Source organism: Centroberyx affinis, unplaced genomic scaffold, assembly GCF_046629955.1.
Source record: "Centroberyx affinis isolate AG114_WGS23_722 - 3 ecotype Tasmania unplaced genomic scaffold, CSIRO-AGI_Caff_v1 ptg000711l_1, whole genome shotgun sequence".
Taxonomy (NCBI): domain Eukaryota; kingdom Metazoa; phylum Chordata; class Actinopteri; order Beryciformes; family Berycidae; genus Centroberyx; species Centroberyx affinis.
The window spans coordinates 36,223-56,209 of NW_027279328.1; the positions used below are offsets into that span (position 1 = coordinate 36,223).

The 19,987-nt window shown below is 38.8% G+C and overlaps 1 protein-coding gene across 1 annotated transcript in view; it reads right to left on the reverse strand.

The window, feature by feature from the left end:
• The window catches only part of tmtc3 (transmembrane O-mannosyltransferase targeting cadherins 3), a 29,131-nt gene that overhangs the window by 5,798 nt on the left and 3,346 nt on the right, over positions 1–19,987 (reverse strand). The window contains exons 4-12 of the mRNA XM_071519500.1: positions 18,781–18,880; positions 15,872–15,987; positions 14,434–14,606; positions 9,679–9,931; positions 4,184–4,332; positions 3,585–3,705; positions 3,254–3,365; positions 1,392–1,495; positions 528–697 (exon numbers count right to left, since the gene is read on the reverse strand). Coding sequence (XP_071375601.1) covers positions 528–697; positions 1,392–1,495; positions 3,254–3,365; positions 3,585–3,705; positions 4,184–4,332; positions 9,679–9,931; positions 14,434–14,606; positions 15,872–15,987; positions 18,781–18,880 — 1,298 coding nt within the window. The remainder of the gene's footprint in view (positions 1–527; positions 698–1,391; positions 1,496–3,253; positions 3,366–3,584; positions 3,706–4,183; positions 4,333–9,678; positions 9,932–14,433; positions 14,607–15,871; positions 15,988–18,780; positions 18,881–19,987) is intronic.

Below are 19,987 nucleotides of genomic sequence, written 5' to 3' on the forward strand. Positions count from 1 at the left end.
TATTATTATTATTATTACTATGTATGTGTGTGGTTTTTAAAATAACAAGTACAATATGTTACAAACATGAAATTCAAAAGTGATCCATAACTGAAGAAAAGGAGGGACTACAAAAACTGGCAAGTAAGGGCGATTTATGAGTTTGGGAGTGGAATTTCCTTCATGTTCATGTTATATCTGAGTGTTGGGCAATTTTCTCACCTCTGTAGGTGAAATAACAGTGGATTTTTAACTACATAAACTGTGTAATCATGTGTGTGTTGGTACTGAACAATATTTTCCCATACTTTTCCAGAGGTTTTGGTGCAATTCCTGAACTTTTTAAGACCTTCCGAACCTGCATAAGAACCCTATGTTTAGTGTCTTGCTATAGGAAAAAGTAGTGAATGTTTGCAAACGCAGACCAAGCGGACCAAAGACACATTTGAAGTTACTGTTTACCCACTTGTGTGTGAAAAGGATGAATATTAATAATTCATCCAGCATAGTGAACTGAGATCTGATGAGTGCAAATTTAACATTCTTGCCTGCTGATGTAGGCTTGCTTGAAGTCTGGTCTCATGCTGATTGCTTGCCGGTAGAGCTGGTCAGCCTCTTCTAGCCGTGAGTCATTGGCCCGGATCAGATTAGCCAGGTTTATGTAAACGTTCAGGTGGTTCGGGGCAACGCGTGTGGCATACTTCTTACCAGGAATAATCTGATACATGGTCAAAAGAGAAGGCATTAGTCTTACAACACTTGTTACGATATGAGAAATGTCAAAGCAGCAGCAATTCTAGCTCAAAATACCTTTTCAATGGGCATGACACTAAATTCACCTCACAGCCGAAAAGTGGATATACGCTCATTGTAAAAGACAGTAGCTCAGCCTTGCTAATGTAACGATGTGCCGCTTTTCGAACAGTCCTTGTCTCAGTTATCTCAAGGCTTAAAAATTGTTTGCTCCCTTCATCTATCACTCCTTCAGCACTGAAACTGATGTAATGGGTGAAATCAATTAGGATTTTAACATAACATAACATTTTCACCTGGTAAATTTAAATCATGGAAAGGGTGGGTGCTACGGTTCTAATTCCATGTAATATATTTAGTAAATGACTGAGAAAGTCCATATGCTGGGTAAGAAAATGGACATACAGTAAGGCTTCTCTGGTGCGTTGATTCCAAATAGGCTCAATTCAAGAACCAACAAAACAGGGAAAATCCACACTCTCAAAAAGATATCGAGATTGATTTAATTGATTTACTTTCAAAACTTTTTTTTTCTCGTCTACCCTTTTTTTTGGTTCTTGATGCAATATATTTAGAAAATAGACACGTTTTGGTTGTGCTTGAGAACAACAAACAACTTGCTTCAAGCACCGTTGGCTGTATGTGACGTTTTGAAATACCTGTGGCATGAGGGATTTGGCAATCAAGTAGGCGTCTTCGGCCTCTTTGGACTTGTTCAGGTTCTTGTAGGTTCTTCCCACGTTCATATGAGCACCAATGTCATCTGCAGAAACATCGTATGGAGCATAATAAAGGTTAGCAACAATAATTTAACGACAGTGGAGTGAAACGTGCAGTAGTCCCTGTTCAAATGAGGATTTGCCAACATTATCTGTTAGTTGGAATGCCGTTAGTTCAGATTTGCCAAGTTGGTAGAGTCTTATCCAAACAGACTTACTGCTGCAATCAAAACAAAAGGTACTTTGATTAAGTATTAACTGCGGGGGCGGTGCAAACTTATGCAACCAAGGAGTTTTATTTTTCCATTTTTTACTCACTCTCAGAAATTAGTAGCCTTTTGTTTATAAATATTTTGCTGATTTCTATATCCAGCTGAAAGTTAATAAGTCAGATTTAATGGGCTTTCATTTCAGTCCTCAAGCCAATACAAACTATAACATTTTTAAGGGCATCTAGACCAATATTCACTGTGTGTATGCATATTTATTTATTTTATTATTTTATTTAGTTACTTACAGTATTTGTATGTTTGTTTCTTTCCCTGGTTAAGTCTATTTTCTTTTTGTGCGTTGTGTTGATATGTTTTTTTTTCCCCATTGTATTTCCACACTTTCTTCCCCACTTTGGTTTATTTATGCAGTGTTAAAACATAGAAGCAAACTAAGCTACAGTAAGCTAAGTATACCCAAGGAGAAATAAAAGCTTCATGCTGTATGCAAGTCAAGAAAATCTGACTTTGTTGTAAGGAACCTAAAAAGAAAATAAACTCTTCTGGGAAACAGTAAGGAAAGTGAATCGTTCAAAGGGTTCACTCTCACAAGCAAAGCTGATGCTTGATGATTAGCAAACCAGGAAATCCTCATCGGGTTAATGTGTTTACATCATTAATCTTGGGGAAACACTCTTGGGCGGTGAACCGGCAAAAATGTTCATGTCTCAACCAAGGAAATGCTTCCTGCAAGCTAAGCTGCTGAGCAAAACAGACATGCTGGGAAAAGGCCTAACTTTCTGTAACTGAACAGTTTTGTGTATTAAAACTGAATTCAAGTGACTGGTCAGGTGGGTACAGTCACAGAACACTGCATGGCTTTCAGCAAAAGCAAACAATGTCCCGGCTTTTCAGTCAATCCATGTGTGAAGAGAATTTTCTGGGTGAGGGAAAAGAAACGAAAACCCAAACAAACACAACACCCATTCCTTTCAATACTTTTCTGATCCCTGTAAACGTTTCTCAGTCCATCTTACCCTCAGTGTACAGAACGTTTGGACCACCTACTTATATATATTCAGTTGCACAATATATAATAGTATATATAGTTCAGTTTGCACAGCCCATGTCTAAATTGTCTCTAGTCTTAAATAGCCTTCTTTAGCCTGTCTCAAGACTTAAGTCACTTTAACAGGTGAAACCCACAGGGGATCATAGCCTTCACCTGGATTCACCTGTTCAGTCCATTTCATACAAAGGTGATCAAAATGATTTATACAGTCAGTATATGCTTGATACAGTTAAAAAAAAACATTAAGTGTTTTCACGTGACTCCCTGAGAGTCAGAAAAGCTCCAACAGCGGCCAGCGATAATGACACAGGACAACGGCATTAATCTACATTATTACCACACTCAGAATGAAAATACGTTGTTAAATCTTGTGGGAGATCCTCCAATGTCCCCTTTCACCCAGTTAAGAAGTAATTTAACAAGCCCTGATAGAATTAAATTTCATTTCATGTGTGATACCATCACCTCATCCATGGAGCTCAGCGGACTGTACTGATTTATGAATGACAATGTTTTCTTACCTGGCTGGACTCGGGTCGCCTGGAGAAAATACCGCAGGGCTTTTTCGTAATTGTTTTGGTTCTCTAGAGCATGGCCAACATTATTCCAAAGCTTGGCATTGTTTTTGTTGACCTGAAGTGGTGGACAATAAAGAAAAACAAACAAAAACCATGAGAATAAGCTTGTTTTGTCCCGCAACATGTCATTTAGAGAAGATCAGTCATCTTTTAGACTACTTGATGGGATAAGATAATTAAAGTTTTGCTCTGACATGGGAAAACGGCCAGGATAAGCTGGCAATGTGAGCCAAGATACACTGGCAATGCCGGCTCAGTTGGCTTTCCAGCCTACCTTGAGGGCAGAGGTGAAGAGCGTGTACTCAGACTCCCAATCCCAATTCCTGTTGAAAGTTTTCACTGCATGTGTGGTTAGTAGCACTCCAATCATCAACCAGGAAATCTTCTTCAGGTGTCTACAAATGAGAATTTGTTTTACAGATTTTCTGCTTACCAGCTACATAGGTTTGGTAATACAAGATATCAACGTACTCTAATTGCTCACACATTTAACGGTTCAGATTGACTGGTGACTCTCTGAGTAGCGTAAGTGTGCCTTGTGTTCTTTTTATTAAGTAATAATTGAGTAAGGTAACGTTTACTTTATATACAGATCTATGCGCAGTAAAGATACATGCCTCATGCAAAATGTAACCCATATTACCCATGTTTTCCATGTGAGAAATGTGATTTGGATAGTTTGGCACAAAACACAGTTCGTAGTTTTACCTACTACAACTACAACAAAAACTACATTACATTTTGCTTGCTTTCCATCCTCTTTGATTAAGACATTGTTGCAGTCAGTGAAGTAAAGAAAGACTAAAAGCTCTACAGTAGAAGCACAAGGCTGACCCCTTTAAGGCAGTAGCTTCAGTTTGGACTAGCACTCACCCTTTATGTGAGGCAATCCTGAATCCATGTGCCACAAGCACACAGAAGCCCATACTGGGCACATAAAGCACCCGCTCCGCCACAACAAAACCCACAGGGAAGAAGAGGTTGGACGCAGGAATGAAAGGCAGCACGATCAAAGAGAGGGCCTGAAGGAGAAAGACAAAAAAAAAAAAAAAAATTCCATGTGAGCCATCTTATTTGAATGCATTTGTACCCAATTAGTGTAGTTATGAGCTGTTGTTCCATCATATGTAACTAACATGCTAAAAATATTAAAAATGCTTCAGCTCAGCTGCTTCATTAACTCAAGCTTTTGTTTAAAAAAAAAAGATGCTAGATGCCCAAAATGTAAATTCAATTGATGTGGTTTTAATGCTATGCAGAATTATCAGTAATTGATATACCCAAAAAAAGCTACATTTCCCCAAATAGATTCTGAAAAATGTACTAATGTAAATATTAATTGGGTTCAAACAAAATCAATACAGTACATTTGCAATCTTTCCTCCCATGAAGAGTATTGATAAATTAATGCCAAGTACGTTTCACACAGATATCTTTCAAATCTTTCAAAAGAAAAATGGTCACTGAAAGAGTGCATCAAGTCTCTTGAAATTCATACAGCAATTGCTGTATTTTACAGATTATGGATGTTAGCTCAGCTTTTTAAAGCAATCAAATAGAAGAAAAACAGAATCAGAAGTATTGCTAAATTATATCACCGTTCCAGTATCGTGGCAATATAACATTAGGAGCTCCCCGACAATTTCCACACAAATACCTACTGTAACATCTTCATACATTTTTGTAAACTTTCTGTCTCATAAAAAATAGTCTAGTTATTGTATATTGTCATTCTAAAGTTTATATTCGACATGCACATGTATGCTCTTAAAAGGGGCAGGCATGACATGCACATGCATGGTCTTAAACTGGGGTACAGCTTCACAACGGATCTGCACGATTCACGTTGATCATGAGGCCCGAAAATCCACAATTGCGCATTAATCCAGAGGAATCACATCCCTGTGTAATAGAACGATTCATAATGCATTACATTAGCATCTTGAACTTCTCTGAAAGTAAATTTCTTACTAATAGTAATTGCAAAATCAAGGACTGTTTTTAATGGATGTATTTATTACATGTTTCTCAACCAAAAACATCAATTAGAGTAACTAACCTCAACAATATCATCATCTTATTTGACTTGACAGAACAAAAAAACAATGAAAAATCTTACAAGATCCAATTAGAAATGGGAATGTCACCAAGAAACTTAAGATGATTTATGATGTACCTCACGTTGCCAGAAACCGTAACCAGTGTCAAAGCTGTTGGTATTATTTAATCACGGCTGAACCTGATAAGGCTCATTATCTGATTTCAAGCACCAGCTTATGAGGTAATTTGGCAAAGCCATTGCTGTCAATTATACATCTCCAATTATACAGTTAAACTGGAAATTACTAATTATACTGGTAAGTGTTTTTCATTCAGAGAGAAGACTTGACTGCATAGCAAGCTATGTACCTCTTACTTCATTTGTGCTTTGATTTTATCCAACATCCAACTGCTTTCCAAAGCAAAGCCAAATGTACAGCTGTGTTTGTGTTTCCAATAAGTAAATGAAGACAGCCATGAATTTGATTGAAATGTGAATAGCACCCAGACCACCTGCCTAAAAAGTCAGAATTGCTTTGATTTATAAGGGATTTATTTTATTTTAATTTTCTACAAAAAAGCATACTCACCACGGTATTCAGTGTCTTGCTCAATGACACTTCAGCAGGGTGGATACTCACCCTGTCATTATTAGTGATTTTTCTAGCTTTGAAGTGCTTATATTTAAGACTATGTACTCCAAACCTGTTGTTTGTATGGCAGTATATTGCTCTCTCAAACCATTTGGTGTCAGTTTTATTTGTTTTATCTTCAGTGGTGCTGATAGTTTTTAGATTTTTGGATGTGTTGAGTCACTGAAATAGTTTGGCTAATCAGTTGCCAAGTTTTGACTTTACAGGAGGTTGGAGTGATATTAAATGTTGTGAGTGAAAAGTGCAGTGGGAGGTTTGGAGGTCCTCCCAAAAAGTTTTTTGTAATGTTATTGCAATCCAACGCTCTGAAACATAGATAGAGAGATGGAGAGATGGAGAGATAGATAGACAATTTGAAAAAGAAAAAAAAAGGCCAGATGTCAGGAAAACAGACACCAGTTCTTAGGAAACACGATCATACCACACACCATGAGCTTAAAATAACAGTCTCAGGCAGCTTCAGCCTGGCAGTGAACGCACTAAAAGAAAAAGCTTGAAGAGCTCTACATGTAATCAAAATGAAATTTTATAATAACCAAATTCCAATTAAATTCTGGCTTAGAATATTTGATAGTGTGATCCAGCCCAATGTGCTGTATGGTAGTGAAGTCTGGGGTCCACTCAGTCATCAGAGCTTCACCAGCTGGGAGAAACATCCAACAGAATCCCTACATGCTGAATTTTGCAGACACATCCTACACACACAAAGAAAAACACCAACAAACGCATGCAGATCAGAATTAGGCTGTTATCCATTAACAATTAACATTCAAAAGAGAGTGCTAAATTTTTTTAAATCACCTTAAATCCAGTTCCCCAGACAGCCTCCACTCCAGGGCTGGGCGATAATTCAATATTATCGTTTATCGTCTTTCATTGGAATCATATCGTGATGATATGAAGATATTTTAATATCGTGACACACATTTCTGCTGTCTAAATTGATGATGACAAGCAAATTTTACTTAAAAACTCTGATAAAATGAGGTATGGTAGGAATATTATTTGAATATTTCTGTTTTGTTTGACATCACACCTAACATTACCATTCGGTTCAATGAGATGAACATTAATTTGATTATTTAACGTGATTTTGCATACATGAACCATATCGTGATATATAATGATATTGAGAAAAATCCTTATGATTATCATGATATTAATTTCAACCATATCGCCCAGCCCTACTCCACTCCAAAGCCCTCCAAACCCAAGAGCTGACCCAGAAAAGAGTCTGCTGTGTCAGTTGGTGCTGAGACTAACCACCCACCCTCAGCCACACCTGGACCAGGCTCACACCAACACTGCTTTACTAACACCAATTTGCATAAACCAAATTATTAAACAATGCAAAGAAACCTATTTGGAACATTGGAAAAAAGAAACCAAAAGTCAAAGCAAATTAGAATGTTATCTGACCCTAAACAGAGAATATAAACTAGCACACTATCTCTCTACTGTCAGAGATAGGAAGCAGAGACACATCCTCACCAGGCACAGGCTCAGTGACCACCAATTGGCAATCGAAACAGGAAGACATAAGAAATCATGGCAACCAAAAGAAAACAGAACATGTGGTCACTGTTCGACAGGCGAGGTCGAGACAGAGATGCACTTCCTCCTAAAATGTGAAAAATTCAAACCAGCCAGAGAAATGTTCTGTAATAAACTCAGCTCCCAAATTCCCAACTTCAAAGAGCTCGATGACAAGTCCAGACTGGGAATTGTCCTGGGAGAAGGAAACACAGCAGATCTGACTGCACAATGTGTGTTAACCTGCCACAACCTGAGGAACAGTGAGTGACCAACACATACGCACGCAAACACACACACACACACACACACGTTGACCAATGTGTTTTATTTTTGATTCTTGTTTTATTGAATGTATTTTTTTATTGTTGAACTGTTATGACTATTGATAGTCATTATATGATGGAGTGCTAACCCAGCACACACACACTCACACACACACACTCACTCTGTATCTTCATGCTTTGCCAACATTGTTTGTAAACTTTCATGCCAATAAAGCAAATTGAATTGAATTGAATTGAATTGATAGATAGGTAGATAGATAGATATGACCTATATAATTAAATCAAATCTCAAATTACATTATCATCAATTGGCTATCAAACTATGGAGTGTTATAACTTCTCTTGTTTGTTATTTGTTGGTGGATGTTTCCTTAAAAACCATCAGAAATGTCTGACAGTCCAGAGTTAAAACCAATAGGCTATTTTAAAAAGTTGTCGTCTTGTTCACACGTTAAAGCTAGCAGCCAGTCTCCAGAAGTGGAAAAAGATCTTTTTCAGCTGCTCTACAAGATGTTTGCTCCAGTGGGGCTGGTCAGTGGAACAGCAGCAGAGGTCTGGTTGTACTGGACAGCTCCCAGGTGTGAATGTGTGTAACTGTATAAATATGAAGCAGGGTGTTGCTGAAAAAGAGCATGTGAGCTCAGTCGACTTTACCTGAATAAATAAAAGGTAAAAATGTGACTAATATCACAGCTGTTTATGAAGGCCAACTCTGTTTGAGCAAGAGCATAGCCTAAGAAAACATGTGATGATTAGTCACTCTGTCAGCTAAAATAATGCAATTCAAAATATTTTGGCATGCTTTCTGTGAGAGAAGAGGTCTGAAGAGAGGGTATGTGCTCTGAGACATTTGTATGCGTCTCATGCTCCATTTGAGACAGTTGGCAGCCCTGCAACGACGCAGAATAGGTTGATGCAGTATGATTTTGTTATGCAACATGTTCCAGAATGCTCATAGCAACCAGAGTAAACACTGCCAAGGTCAATATTCAGATTACTTATGTTGATTTGTGGTTCCCTTTTGTCAAAGGGGAGCGAAGAGCGATACTGTGAGGAAGTTTACTGACCTATAAGTAAGAAAGTCATGGGCCTATTGCACAACAGATGCTAATTTATTCCCAAGCACCACAACAAACCACCACTCATTCATTCCTTCACAGTGCAAGGCCGAGCTGCTCTATATCTCTCTTCACTTGTTCTGGCCCCATATTACCCATTGTTTATTTACTTGTTTTGTTGTTGAGGTTTTGTTTATTACAATGCATTTTTGACAAGAAATGTGCAGATTCTGTTCTGCAATCTTGGTTCCAGCTTCTGGCACGCCTCAATTTCCAATTGGTCAATGTAGCATGGCAAATATCACAACTTCCATTATCATCATAAAACAAGAGGGATGAAAACAGAAGAGAATCAGCGTAGGGAACGAGAAATAGGGCACACATATCGGGTTTTAAAAAACTCTCCAGTCAATTTTAGCTGTGTGTGGTAAGTTTGTCTACTCTAACGCCCACTTTTGCAGGTAACACATTATTGTCTGGAGGTTCCTTTAAACACCAGGAACCTCTGTAGCGAACAGATTAATAAAGTCAGCTTCCTGCCCTGACGTGTGGCAGGATCTTTGTTTCTTTTAAAGGGTGGAAAACACTGCAAGATATCCTGTATTTCTTAAATTAATTATATCCAGTGAACTGAGACAGTAGGCTTAGACCTACTCGCAGCCAAGGTCACAACTATAGCATACAGAACAGATTAAAGTCTGACCTCTGAACTTTGTTGACCACACTCAAACTGTGATCATACCATTACATCGAAATGCACTGAAATTATCTGACCGAATTGTAGGACTCCTACTCACCATAATGACGGTCTTGGCAGAGCTGTGTCTGTAGCGCAGGCTGTGGTAAGCTAGCAGGCCCAGCGAAGTGTAGAATAAGAGGGTGGCCAGGTTGCGGAGGTCCAGGAGTGATTCCACCAGAGGGATGGTGCCCATCGTCCAGTCGCAGCAGAGCTCCGAGGGATTCAGCAGCAGCCATGCATTCACAGGAAGTAGGTAGTTGAACGTCAGTTGTCTAGTGGGAGTGGGGCTGACCGCTGCCGGGTTATCGAATCTACAGAGAGGAAGAAACAGAGAGCAGTATAGTTAATCTGTTTTATAAAGCATGGGGGTGGTAGAGCAGATGAGGGTGAAAGCAAGCCGAGTCCTGCACAGAAAGGAACATTGCACAAGGGATTATAGATATCGGTGGAGGCGTATGGCATTTGTGAGGAAAAAGATAACTATAGTTCCCTAAAACTAAGACTGAGAAAACCTTTTAATTTGACGGAAAGTAAGTAAAATTTTATTTATATAAGACATTTCCTACAGAGGGAATCTCACGTGCTTCACATAAAAGCAAAACTTGAACAAAGGAAACAGTACAAACTGAAAAAAATGCATTCATACATTTTCATACACTTTAAGTAAAGAGGCAGGCAAGGTACAAATACAGCACATTAAACACTTGAGCGCATGCTTGAGATTTGCACTGCATAAGAGCGTGGGATAAGTTTGTTTTAATGGTCAGAGAAGGCCAGTTATTTTATATGAGCCTGCCTCAAACTCCGGCCAAGTACGTCAAATAGCATATGTGCCCCGGTAAATACCTTGACGCCAAAGCCAGATGTTAAAGCACCCCTGATCCTGAGTCTGATCCTAACATGATAATGTTGTACACTATCAACACTATCAATACATGATCAATGCTGCTTTGCCCATTCAAAGACAACTCCCTGTGAGCATGAAAACAAAAGAGCACTTCATATGTGCATGAGCATTGAAATACTAACACTTTAACTACAAACTGAATGAACCTCAATGTATTAAAGTACCCATATTCTCCACTTTCCAGTGTTTTATTTTATGTCTTGAGGTCCGTTCAAAGCTGTGTGTGTGGTGCCAAAAACACTTTCAATCCATTTTAACACGTTCACTTTCCAGCATCTCTCTGAGCCTTGCCAAGAACAGGCTGTTTCCGTTGCTGTGTCTTTAAGGTTCATTAATATTAACGACCCGCTGTTCTGATTGGTTAACTGTTTCCAGAGTGAAATGCAAGATACCACAGCTGGTGAATAAACAATGGCAACCGCTCAACTTACAAAAGTCATGGTGCGGTAGGACAAATGATAATGAGCGAACCTTTGTGACGCCACAAAGTTACGGAAGTCCAAACGGCTCGTTTAGAGGCTTGCTTTTCTAATATGGATTGTGTGGATTTAGTTGCCGACCGTGCGTTTTGATACTTTCACCATGTTTAGATAGCACATCCAACTCCTTTATTATCACAGAGGCAAGGGGAATCCTGTTTTACACGATATGGGACCTTAAAAGAAAACAACTTGCGACCACTGTCCAAAAACTAAATAAAACTTAAAACTAACATTTGAAAATAAAAATAAAATGAAAATGTAAATCTCTAACGGCCTTGGTGACGGCACAACTTTGAAAGGAGGCATTTCACAAACCTCTGAAGTTGGTAAAACAGCCTGCTCTCTAAAAAGTGAATGAATGCTGTCTTTATTCTGCAGTCACAATGAACATGTTTTGGCTACACAGCCTTCATCAGCATCCCAGCATCCTTAAGCCTTATCTGTCTCCCTTTGGTGTTTATGGTTATGTGAGCACCTGCAGCCTCTATTTGTCACACACCTCCGATCCACCATACACCAAATAGTTCCAACATGATTCAGAGGGCGACCTCTTTGGACATCACTGATACCAGTCACAACTAAGATGGTGATAATCTGAATATGCAGAATTGTTATGACTGGTGTTTTCTGATCACACAAATTCTCAGAGACAATCTGGAGACAGCTTTAGGATTACCGCTATTGAGGATTAGTACATCTAGGCTAATCTTCTGGAATTTTATCTTTGAGATCAAATGCCATCAGGTTGTGTCTGTGTAGATTTCCTGTGCAGACAATTTAGAGTTCAGACGCAATAAATACGTTATTCAGTAGGGCTATTAAAATTTGGTACCATCTCCATGGTGTTTTAACTGTTTCGTAGTTTAGAAAACACAATTTCTAGTTCATGTAAATCTCTTCACTGAAATTTACCTTCTGGATGTGTACAATCATTACTTACAGTATTTAAAAACTGGTACAACAAGTCAAATATCTCTCTCTTGGTCCAGCTCAAGCTGTGATTTTGCTGCTACAAAAGACCTTACGCATTTACACACACTTTAACATCTTTGCTTCAAACACGGGAACGTCAATTCTGTCTGTTCTTTACTTTTGCCATTTTACATTTTTTAAAACGTACTACCTTCTCTCCCCGACACTTATTTCTTTACCTTGCAAATCTCTGCCATAAACAATCACTATTGGGATAAGGGAATATCTGTTAAATCAAATTGGTTGCTTATAACATTTGTGATCTAGGAATTGGAGCTTACTCTACTGTGGCACTTCGTAAGTTCTGAATAAGAGCAACAGCTACAGAATGTAAAATGTAGAGATGGAACGATACGCGATTAAGCAATATTACACGAGAGGGTGTGCGTTACCGTCATTATTGGCACGACAGTGATGCGGTCCGTAAGCATCACTGAAGGCAATTCGCTCTCAAAATAAAAAACTTTTTGCTAGTGTTATCTCCGTCTCCCTGGAAATACATGGGGTCTGACTAATAAGTGGAAAACAATCAGTCACGTCAGTAGACTCCTATGTAATGGAACCTAGTTTACTACTCCAGCAAGTAGGCGGAGCCTTAGTAACGACCTGCAACAGAGACGATTTCTAGTCCCTGTTGAGTCAGCCAGCCAACTTGAGCTAATGCTTTCTAGAGATCGCGGGATTTCCCAAACTGAATAAATACCACACATATAAACACAAAACTGCCTTGCTAGCTCGATCTTGTTGTAACTAAGATATCTGCTGAAAAAAATAATTTTTCCATGGACAGATTTAGCTACTATGTCCGCGAACTTCACATGTATTTTTAAGCTAGTAGCGCCGTGTCACGGACTCACCGGCACAGCTGATGGAGGATGCAGAGCGTCTGGTAACATCAAGGCTGAACAGAGTTAACGTAGCGTTATATTTAAATATATTGTATGATAATATATGGCGGAGTAATATTTAGTGATGAGCACGGCTAGGTGTGCTGTAATGCTGATTTGAGCACGTTCTAAATGTCTAGTTGACCAATCAGATCGCTAGGTCGGAACTACCTGTTGTATAATTCACGATTCAACACAACCACGATACGATGTAATAAATATAAGTTCAGGGACAATTAAGTCTGACTGTGCAGAATTATGTTTATTTCTGAGCCACAAATCTTTCAAGCGATGTCATCGGCTGGCTAGAATATAAACAACAATTTAAAAATGTCATTACAAAGTGTAAATGATATAATTTGGATGGAGAGCTTGTGAAATTGTGATGGTCAATCTGTCTCATTTGTGATTACTACAGCAGAATAAAATGGAGCTAATATCACAATTTTTCTGCCCCTTGATATGTACTGTAACATTTTTGCATATTGAAGTTCAATATATTGTCCCATCCCTAGTTAAATATAATTCAAGGTGATGCAGAGCACTGTGCTACTCTACAAAATAAGGGAAGGCCTGTTAGTCACACACACACACACACACACACACACACATATACAAAACAGCTGCAACAGGAAATAAGAAGGGGAAGATTTTCTAGTTTAATCAAATAAATAATGACATTATGTAAACCATTACATAATTTGAAATAAATAAAGAACCAGACTAGTATAATGTGCTTACATAATCCTGCAATCCATTTACATTCAAATAATGACTGATTGTATTCCACTGCTCTTTAGTAGCAACAAATGTCTGTTCTTTTTGTACAGATAAGATGCAGCAGCTGCAGACCTGCACTTTTTCAGATCTGGCCTAACTGCAAGAGGTAACGGAAGTGTCTGAGACTGGGGAGTGTAGAAGTAAAAGTTACTAAACATTAAAAGACAAACTGAAAGATTAGCAGGCCATTTTGACGAAAACAAATGGCCTCTCTTGTGAAATAAGAGTAAGACTTTAAATATATTTGACCCTTAAAATAATAAGTCCCTTATATGCGAGTATTGCTGGTGACACGTGTGTAGAAAAAAAAAACAGTGTGCAGGATTTTTTTCACACAGCTACACTACCAGTCAAAAGTTTGGACACACCACATTTTTCTTTATTTTTACTATTTTCCACATTTTAGAATAATACTCAAATCAAAACCATCTTATATTTTAGATTCTTTAAAGTAGCCGCCCTTTGCCTTGATGGAAAGGCAAAGGCTTTGGAAAGAAATGAATACATAGGCATCAACTTCATTATTTATATTTGCCTAAGAAACACATTTCAAGCATTTAAGCAGAAGCCTTTAGATCAGAATGGCTTTAAGAGAATGAAAAACATAGCACATTCAATGAGGCATGTCCAAACTTTTGACTGGTAGTGTATGTCTGACTAAAAACTTCCATTCTTCCCAGCAGTGGCCAAAAAACTTGAAACACAAACCAATCAAGGCAACTACACACATCAGCTTGTGAACTCAAGTAGCATTTTGTTGCTGTGGTTATAACAGCTCTACCTACCTGGTGAAGACGGGAAGCTGGGATTGGATGACTTGGACCCTGACGATGACCAGCAGCAGGGTGCTGATGACGAGGACAATGAGCTTGAGTACAGTTTGCAGGACAGCGTAGGGGAAACCGTCTTTACCCCGCAGGACTTGAAGAAGTGTGTCCAGCAGCATTGGCAGGGTAAACTGAGAGCAGCAAAGGGAGAAAGAGAGGAGGGATGGACTGAACCTTATAGCACAGACAGGGTTCCTGCACATTCTCAATGTCAAAATTCATACATTTTCTACACCTCAACGTCTTGACTCCAGTTGAAGACTTCGGTCGGTGTTCAATATGATGTATGCTCATGGTGGCCGGGCAATATCATGTCTATATCGCTCTATAGCTGAAGATTATTCTGATTAGTCGATTAATTGATTGACAGAAAATTAATCAATTATAATTCTGATAATCAATTAATCGTTTTAGTCATTTATCAAGTAAAAACACCAAAGATTTGCTGCTTTTCTCTGTTTCATATCATTATATAACGAATACTTTTGGGTTTTTTATTTTATAAAGTAAGCAATTTTAAGAATCACTTTGGGCTCTGGTAACTTGGGATGGGCATCTGTCATTATTTTTGACATTTTAATGATGAATCGAAAAAAGAATCGCTAGATTAATCGTTAATGAAAATAAACGTTAGTTTAGCCCTATTCTGATATATTATTCTTCTGCTTATTCTGTGTCCATAACTATGTAAGCTGTCTAGCCTTAAGTGCATAGGGGCTAAACAACAATATTTTTTGTGCAATTTCAAAACCTTCATGACCTGGACATTATCAACTTCATTTTCCATACCTTTCTAAACTTTCCAGACATGCATAAGAACTCTGTGTAAAGCAAATGAATCCTCAATGGGGATTCTCTTTTCCCCTGCAGCCCTTCAGAAATGAGGTTGTTGAACTTTGTGAGCGATGAGGATTTTCTTTTTCCGCTGACCATTTAATGGAATTTAACTCCTACAGTATGAAGACTATACAGTTTGAAGACTGTCTTCGTTTCTTGAGCCTTGGACCAAAATTCACAGAGGAAGGCCCTAATGCTCTAAGCCCACACAATGGCAGTACTATGAAGCATAAACAATGGTGAATTGATATAGCTAGATGAAGTATTCTTTTGTATTCTGCCATAGATTCAAATGTAGGAGCACAGAAATAAAAATGGAGAAATCTAAAATCAAGCCGTCCCTGATTAGATAAGCCAGAGGCTGACTGGGGAACGAAGGCAAGAAAACAGCTGCTTGCCATCACTCCTTTTCAACAACCAATACCATGTTTGGAGCCAGTTACGCGAAAGAAGAAGAAGAAAAGAACTGTATAGCTAAAAGCCAGCCGTGATATGTCGTTGTGGGCATGACCAACTGTGAGTGATGCTAACAAAGAGTGACCAAGGTTAGGATCCTTACCCCTTGTGCAACAAACACCTCATGAACACAGCAGATGCCGACGACAGTGATTCCCTGCTCCTTACATAAAGTTGCTGCAGCCACCAGAACCACAGTCAGTGCAATGGGGGTCCAAACTGGAAAATGAAAAGCGATGTGAGTAGCAGATATCCCAAACATAACATGACCTCTGACAGAGTTTATTCTGTTATGTTCATTGTGGATACCTCTCAGCAAAGTGCCCAAGTTGTAAAATTCTCTTGGGGCAAATGACACACTAAACCCAAGGGCAATAGGTGCTTGGCTGCTGGCCACAGCTGTCAACCACACACGATTTATGGGGAAAACACTTGAGTCAAAAATAAGCTGAAAGAAACTCCTTGACCCCCCTCTGACCAGCTAGGTCAAATTAGGCTGGGGACGGTGGTAGCCTAAAGGTTAGAGATCAAGCTTGTGACCAGAAAGTCTTGAGCAAGGCACCAACCACTGTTCCAGTGCAACTGCTTAGCAGATATCAAAAACTAGAGCTGCAACGATTAATGGATTAATCGATTAGTTGTCAACTATTAAATTAAATCGCCAACTATTTTGATAATCGATTAATCGGTTTGAGTAATTTTTTAAGAAAAATAAGTCAAAATTCTCTGATTCCAGCTTCTTAAATGTGAATATTTTCTGGTTTCTTTACTCCTCTATGACAGTAAACTGAATATCTTTGGGTTGTGGACAAAACAAGACATTTGAGGACGTCATCTTGGGCTTTGGGAAACACTGATCAACATTTTTCACCATTTTCTGACATTTTGTAGACCAAACAACTAATCGATTAATTGAGAAAATAATCGACAGATTAATCGACAATGAAAATAATCGTTAGTTGCAGCCCTATCAAAAACAAAACTGTAGCTGCACTGGGCAGCTTATGAAACTGAAAGATGTTTGATACTGGTGTTTTTTTGGGTTAGGGTTTCCAAAAACTGGAAAGCGAAGGCAAAGAAGTAGAAGAGCACTGATGATAGCCTGGTGGGCTGAAACATTTGCTTAATTTTTTCCATCTTCACTTTTTGCACCATGTCAAATTAGAAGAACTTTTTTTTTTAAACTATCTCAGCTTCTTAATATCCTTTTCTGAGGCCTGATGCCCTAAATGGTGTGCAGGCTCCTTTTCCCTTTTGATGGTGTTTTCATACTGGTCAGCTCCCAGGTGTGAATGCGAAGGAGGGGTAGGGTGGAAAAAGAGCATTTATATTTTTTTATAGAAAAAGTAAATAACCATCACTTTGAGGAAAAAATTTCAACATGGATCTAATCAGTTATTGAAATAATTCTATTTGCAATCAAGAGCCATACTTTTAGATGCTTGGCTGCAAATAGATCAATCGTAGGAAAATTACTGCATCTAAAATATCCATTTAGTTAATAGTCTAAACTCACTTTCTGTCCAAAATTTGTTATATAAACCACAATGCTTGGCCACAATGCTGCTATATTCGTCAAGTGAAATAACCAGCAGTTGACTGTTGTTTTGCTATTCATAGCTAACAAGCAACACGATGGCTAACTGATTAGGTGTGCGTGACAGTGCTGAGTGTCTTTGCTAATGGCTTGTTACTGGTTGAAATCAGCATATTCATGCTATTCACATGCAAAATTTCACATTTGGTGCAGATGTGCACTGATAACAATTGTTTTGGTCCACAGTTGCAGTGACACAAACAAGGCAAAGTTTTGTCATTTTTGGACTTGAAGTTAGAAGTTGAAAGGCCTGCTGCATGATAAAATATTTTACGTGGCGTTATTGGCATGCTTTTCATTTGCCTTTTGTACTTCAATTATGTGTCTGCTCAAAAATGATACTCTAAACACTATTATGCCTAGAAATGTTATGTATCTAGAACAGTCAGTCACTTAATTGGAGTTTAATTCATTTGAAGTAATAATAATTTGGAATTTAATTGTTTTTTTTAATTAAATTCAAATGGTAGATAAATAAAAAACTGGCAACAAAACATGAGTAGGACTTAGGAATTCAGCTACTAGAAAGAAAACGGTGTGCAGTCATGCAAGCTAACAAATATATATTGTTTTCATCACGCATCAATTAAATCGACTACCCTCTCTCTGTGTGTGCCACTCCCCAATTTCTCAACACAAGCGTCTGCCCACGAACAGTCTGGAATGAGTTCCCGCAACCAGCCATGGCAGTTAACCGGTGCCTCTGAGAGCTGCCAGCAGCCTGAGGAAACCGTGTTAACAGACACTTGGCAGCAGATGCCATCACAACAGCCTGTAGGAGTACAAGTCTAGCCAGAGGGCAAAGACAAACATATCATAGGTTAAACCTGTAAAGATTTATGGTCTGGGCTTGCTGGATTATATACCTGTTGGTTTGTTGTGCTCGAATGTAAACACAGAATCAACGAGGCAGTCGCTGAGGTCATGGATTCGTTTGTGTCCGGACCCAATGAGCATTCCGTTTTTTATTTAATGGTTCTGAAGAATCTAGGTAGGTTGTGCACAAAACAATAAATTATACTTATCTTCTTTATGTTTTTGGCACAGGAGAACAAAGAGACACGTTTTGGGCTGACTGCCATCTTCAGTGTATCCCAAGGAAGGCAGTCAGCCCAAAACGTTTGTGTCTCTTTGTTTTCTTGTGCCAAAAAATAAAGACGACAAGCATCATTTATTGTTTTGTGTGCAACCTTCCGAAATTCTTCACCAGTTTTGCAAAGGATCTGCACCAAGTCGGGGGCTGAGCGTGAGGGTTTTTTTCATTTATTTTATGGTTCTGTCTTGAATGGTTGCAGAGATATCAGTGGACATGCACACAGAAAGACACACACATCAAAACAGACATGATGAACACAGTACATCTCCCAGTACATGGGCTGTAACCAGCAGAGACTGGTGAGGGACCTTAGACTTACCGATGGAATGGTCTGCGCCTGTGGATCTAGTGTAGGCCAGGAAAGCAGCCAGGAGAAAGATTGAAGAGAGGAGCTCAGCTCTGCCAACCACACCTGTGACCTGATGACAGAAAGTTGTAGTAATGGTAGAAGCATCAGTAGTAGTACAGTAATAGATCCTGCTATGGGAAATTCCTTTATTACAGATATATACTGCTGCCGACACAGCGCAGAATAAATAAAGCCATGTAATCCAGGAACACTGAATACAAATTTTCCTTGTCACAAGCTGTTAAACAAGACTTCTAGTCTCTTTGAAGAGAACATTAAACATAACTGTAACCTGCAGAAACTAGAATCCATGTGTTTAACACCCAGGTTAATGGAATACTTCAATCCAGCTGTGAAAACAGGTCTATTGAAGTCAATAGGATTACAAGCACATATTTATCACCATACAGCAGCCTCTCTGACAGCAGCCTCTGCCATTTGTATAAATGATGACTGCCCCCCTGTGGAAGAAATAACAATCTTGCTTCCATCCCAACTAAATGCTTGAGGTGAGGAATTAGATCTACCCTAAAACCACACACAGCGCTCCACAAATGGTTTGACAATGCACTTGACAAAGAGTCTACTTCCACAAATGTTTCCCAGACAAGCACGCAGAGAGTTTCATGAGTGAAGTGCATAATAATAATATTAATCTTTGTAGGAGTAGTCTGGAACATCAGGATTTTGATGTGACGGGTGTGCTGTTCTCTAATCGGCCAAGATGTGTTCATTTGTAACTATATAATAGTTCCACTGGCTCTCAGTTTTATTTATCTTGATTTAACGGAATATAACTATAAAAACTAAAACGTGAGCCATAGCAATTGTTTCTGTTTCCTCCATCGACCTCTGATCAACATCAGCTTACAGCCAACATGTGCCGCCTGGACATGTTTTGCTCTCCACAGCCAGACTCCACAAATGTGCAAAAGGTCTTAAGATGAAAATCTTTAACTGAATAAGGTTACACACCAGTTAGAACTATGTGGCTCAATTAGATGTTGCATTATGATCATGGAGTTAATGGTAAATCATTCTTCAAAGTGAAAAGCAAATGCAAGCTTAAAGCTTTGGAACATATATCTGTTTACTCACAGATGATATCAACTTTCAGCTGGGATCAGTCTGTCGAGGCTAATGCAACAGCAAGGTTCAAAGACCATGGAAAAGCCAC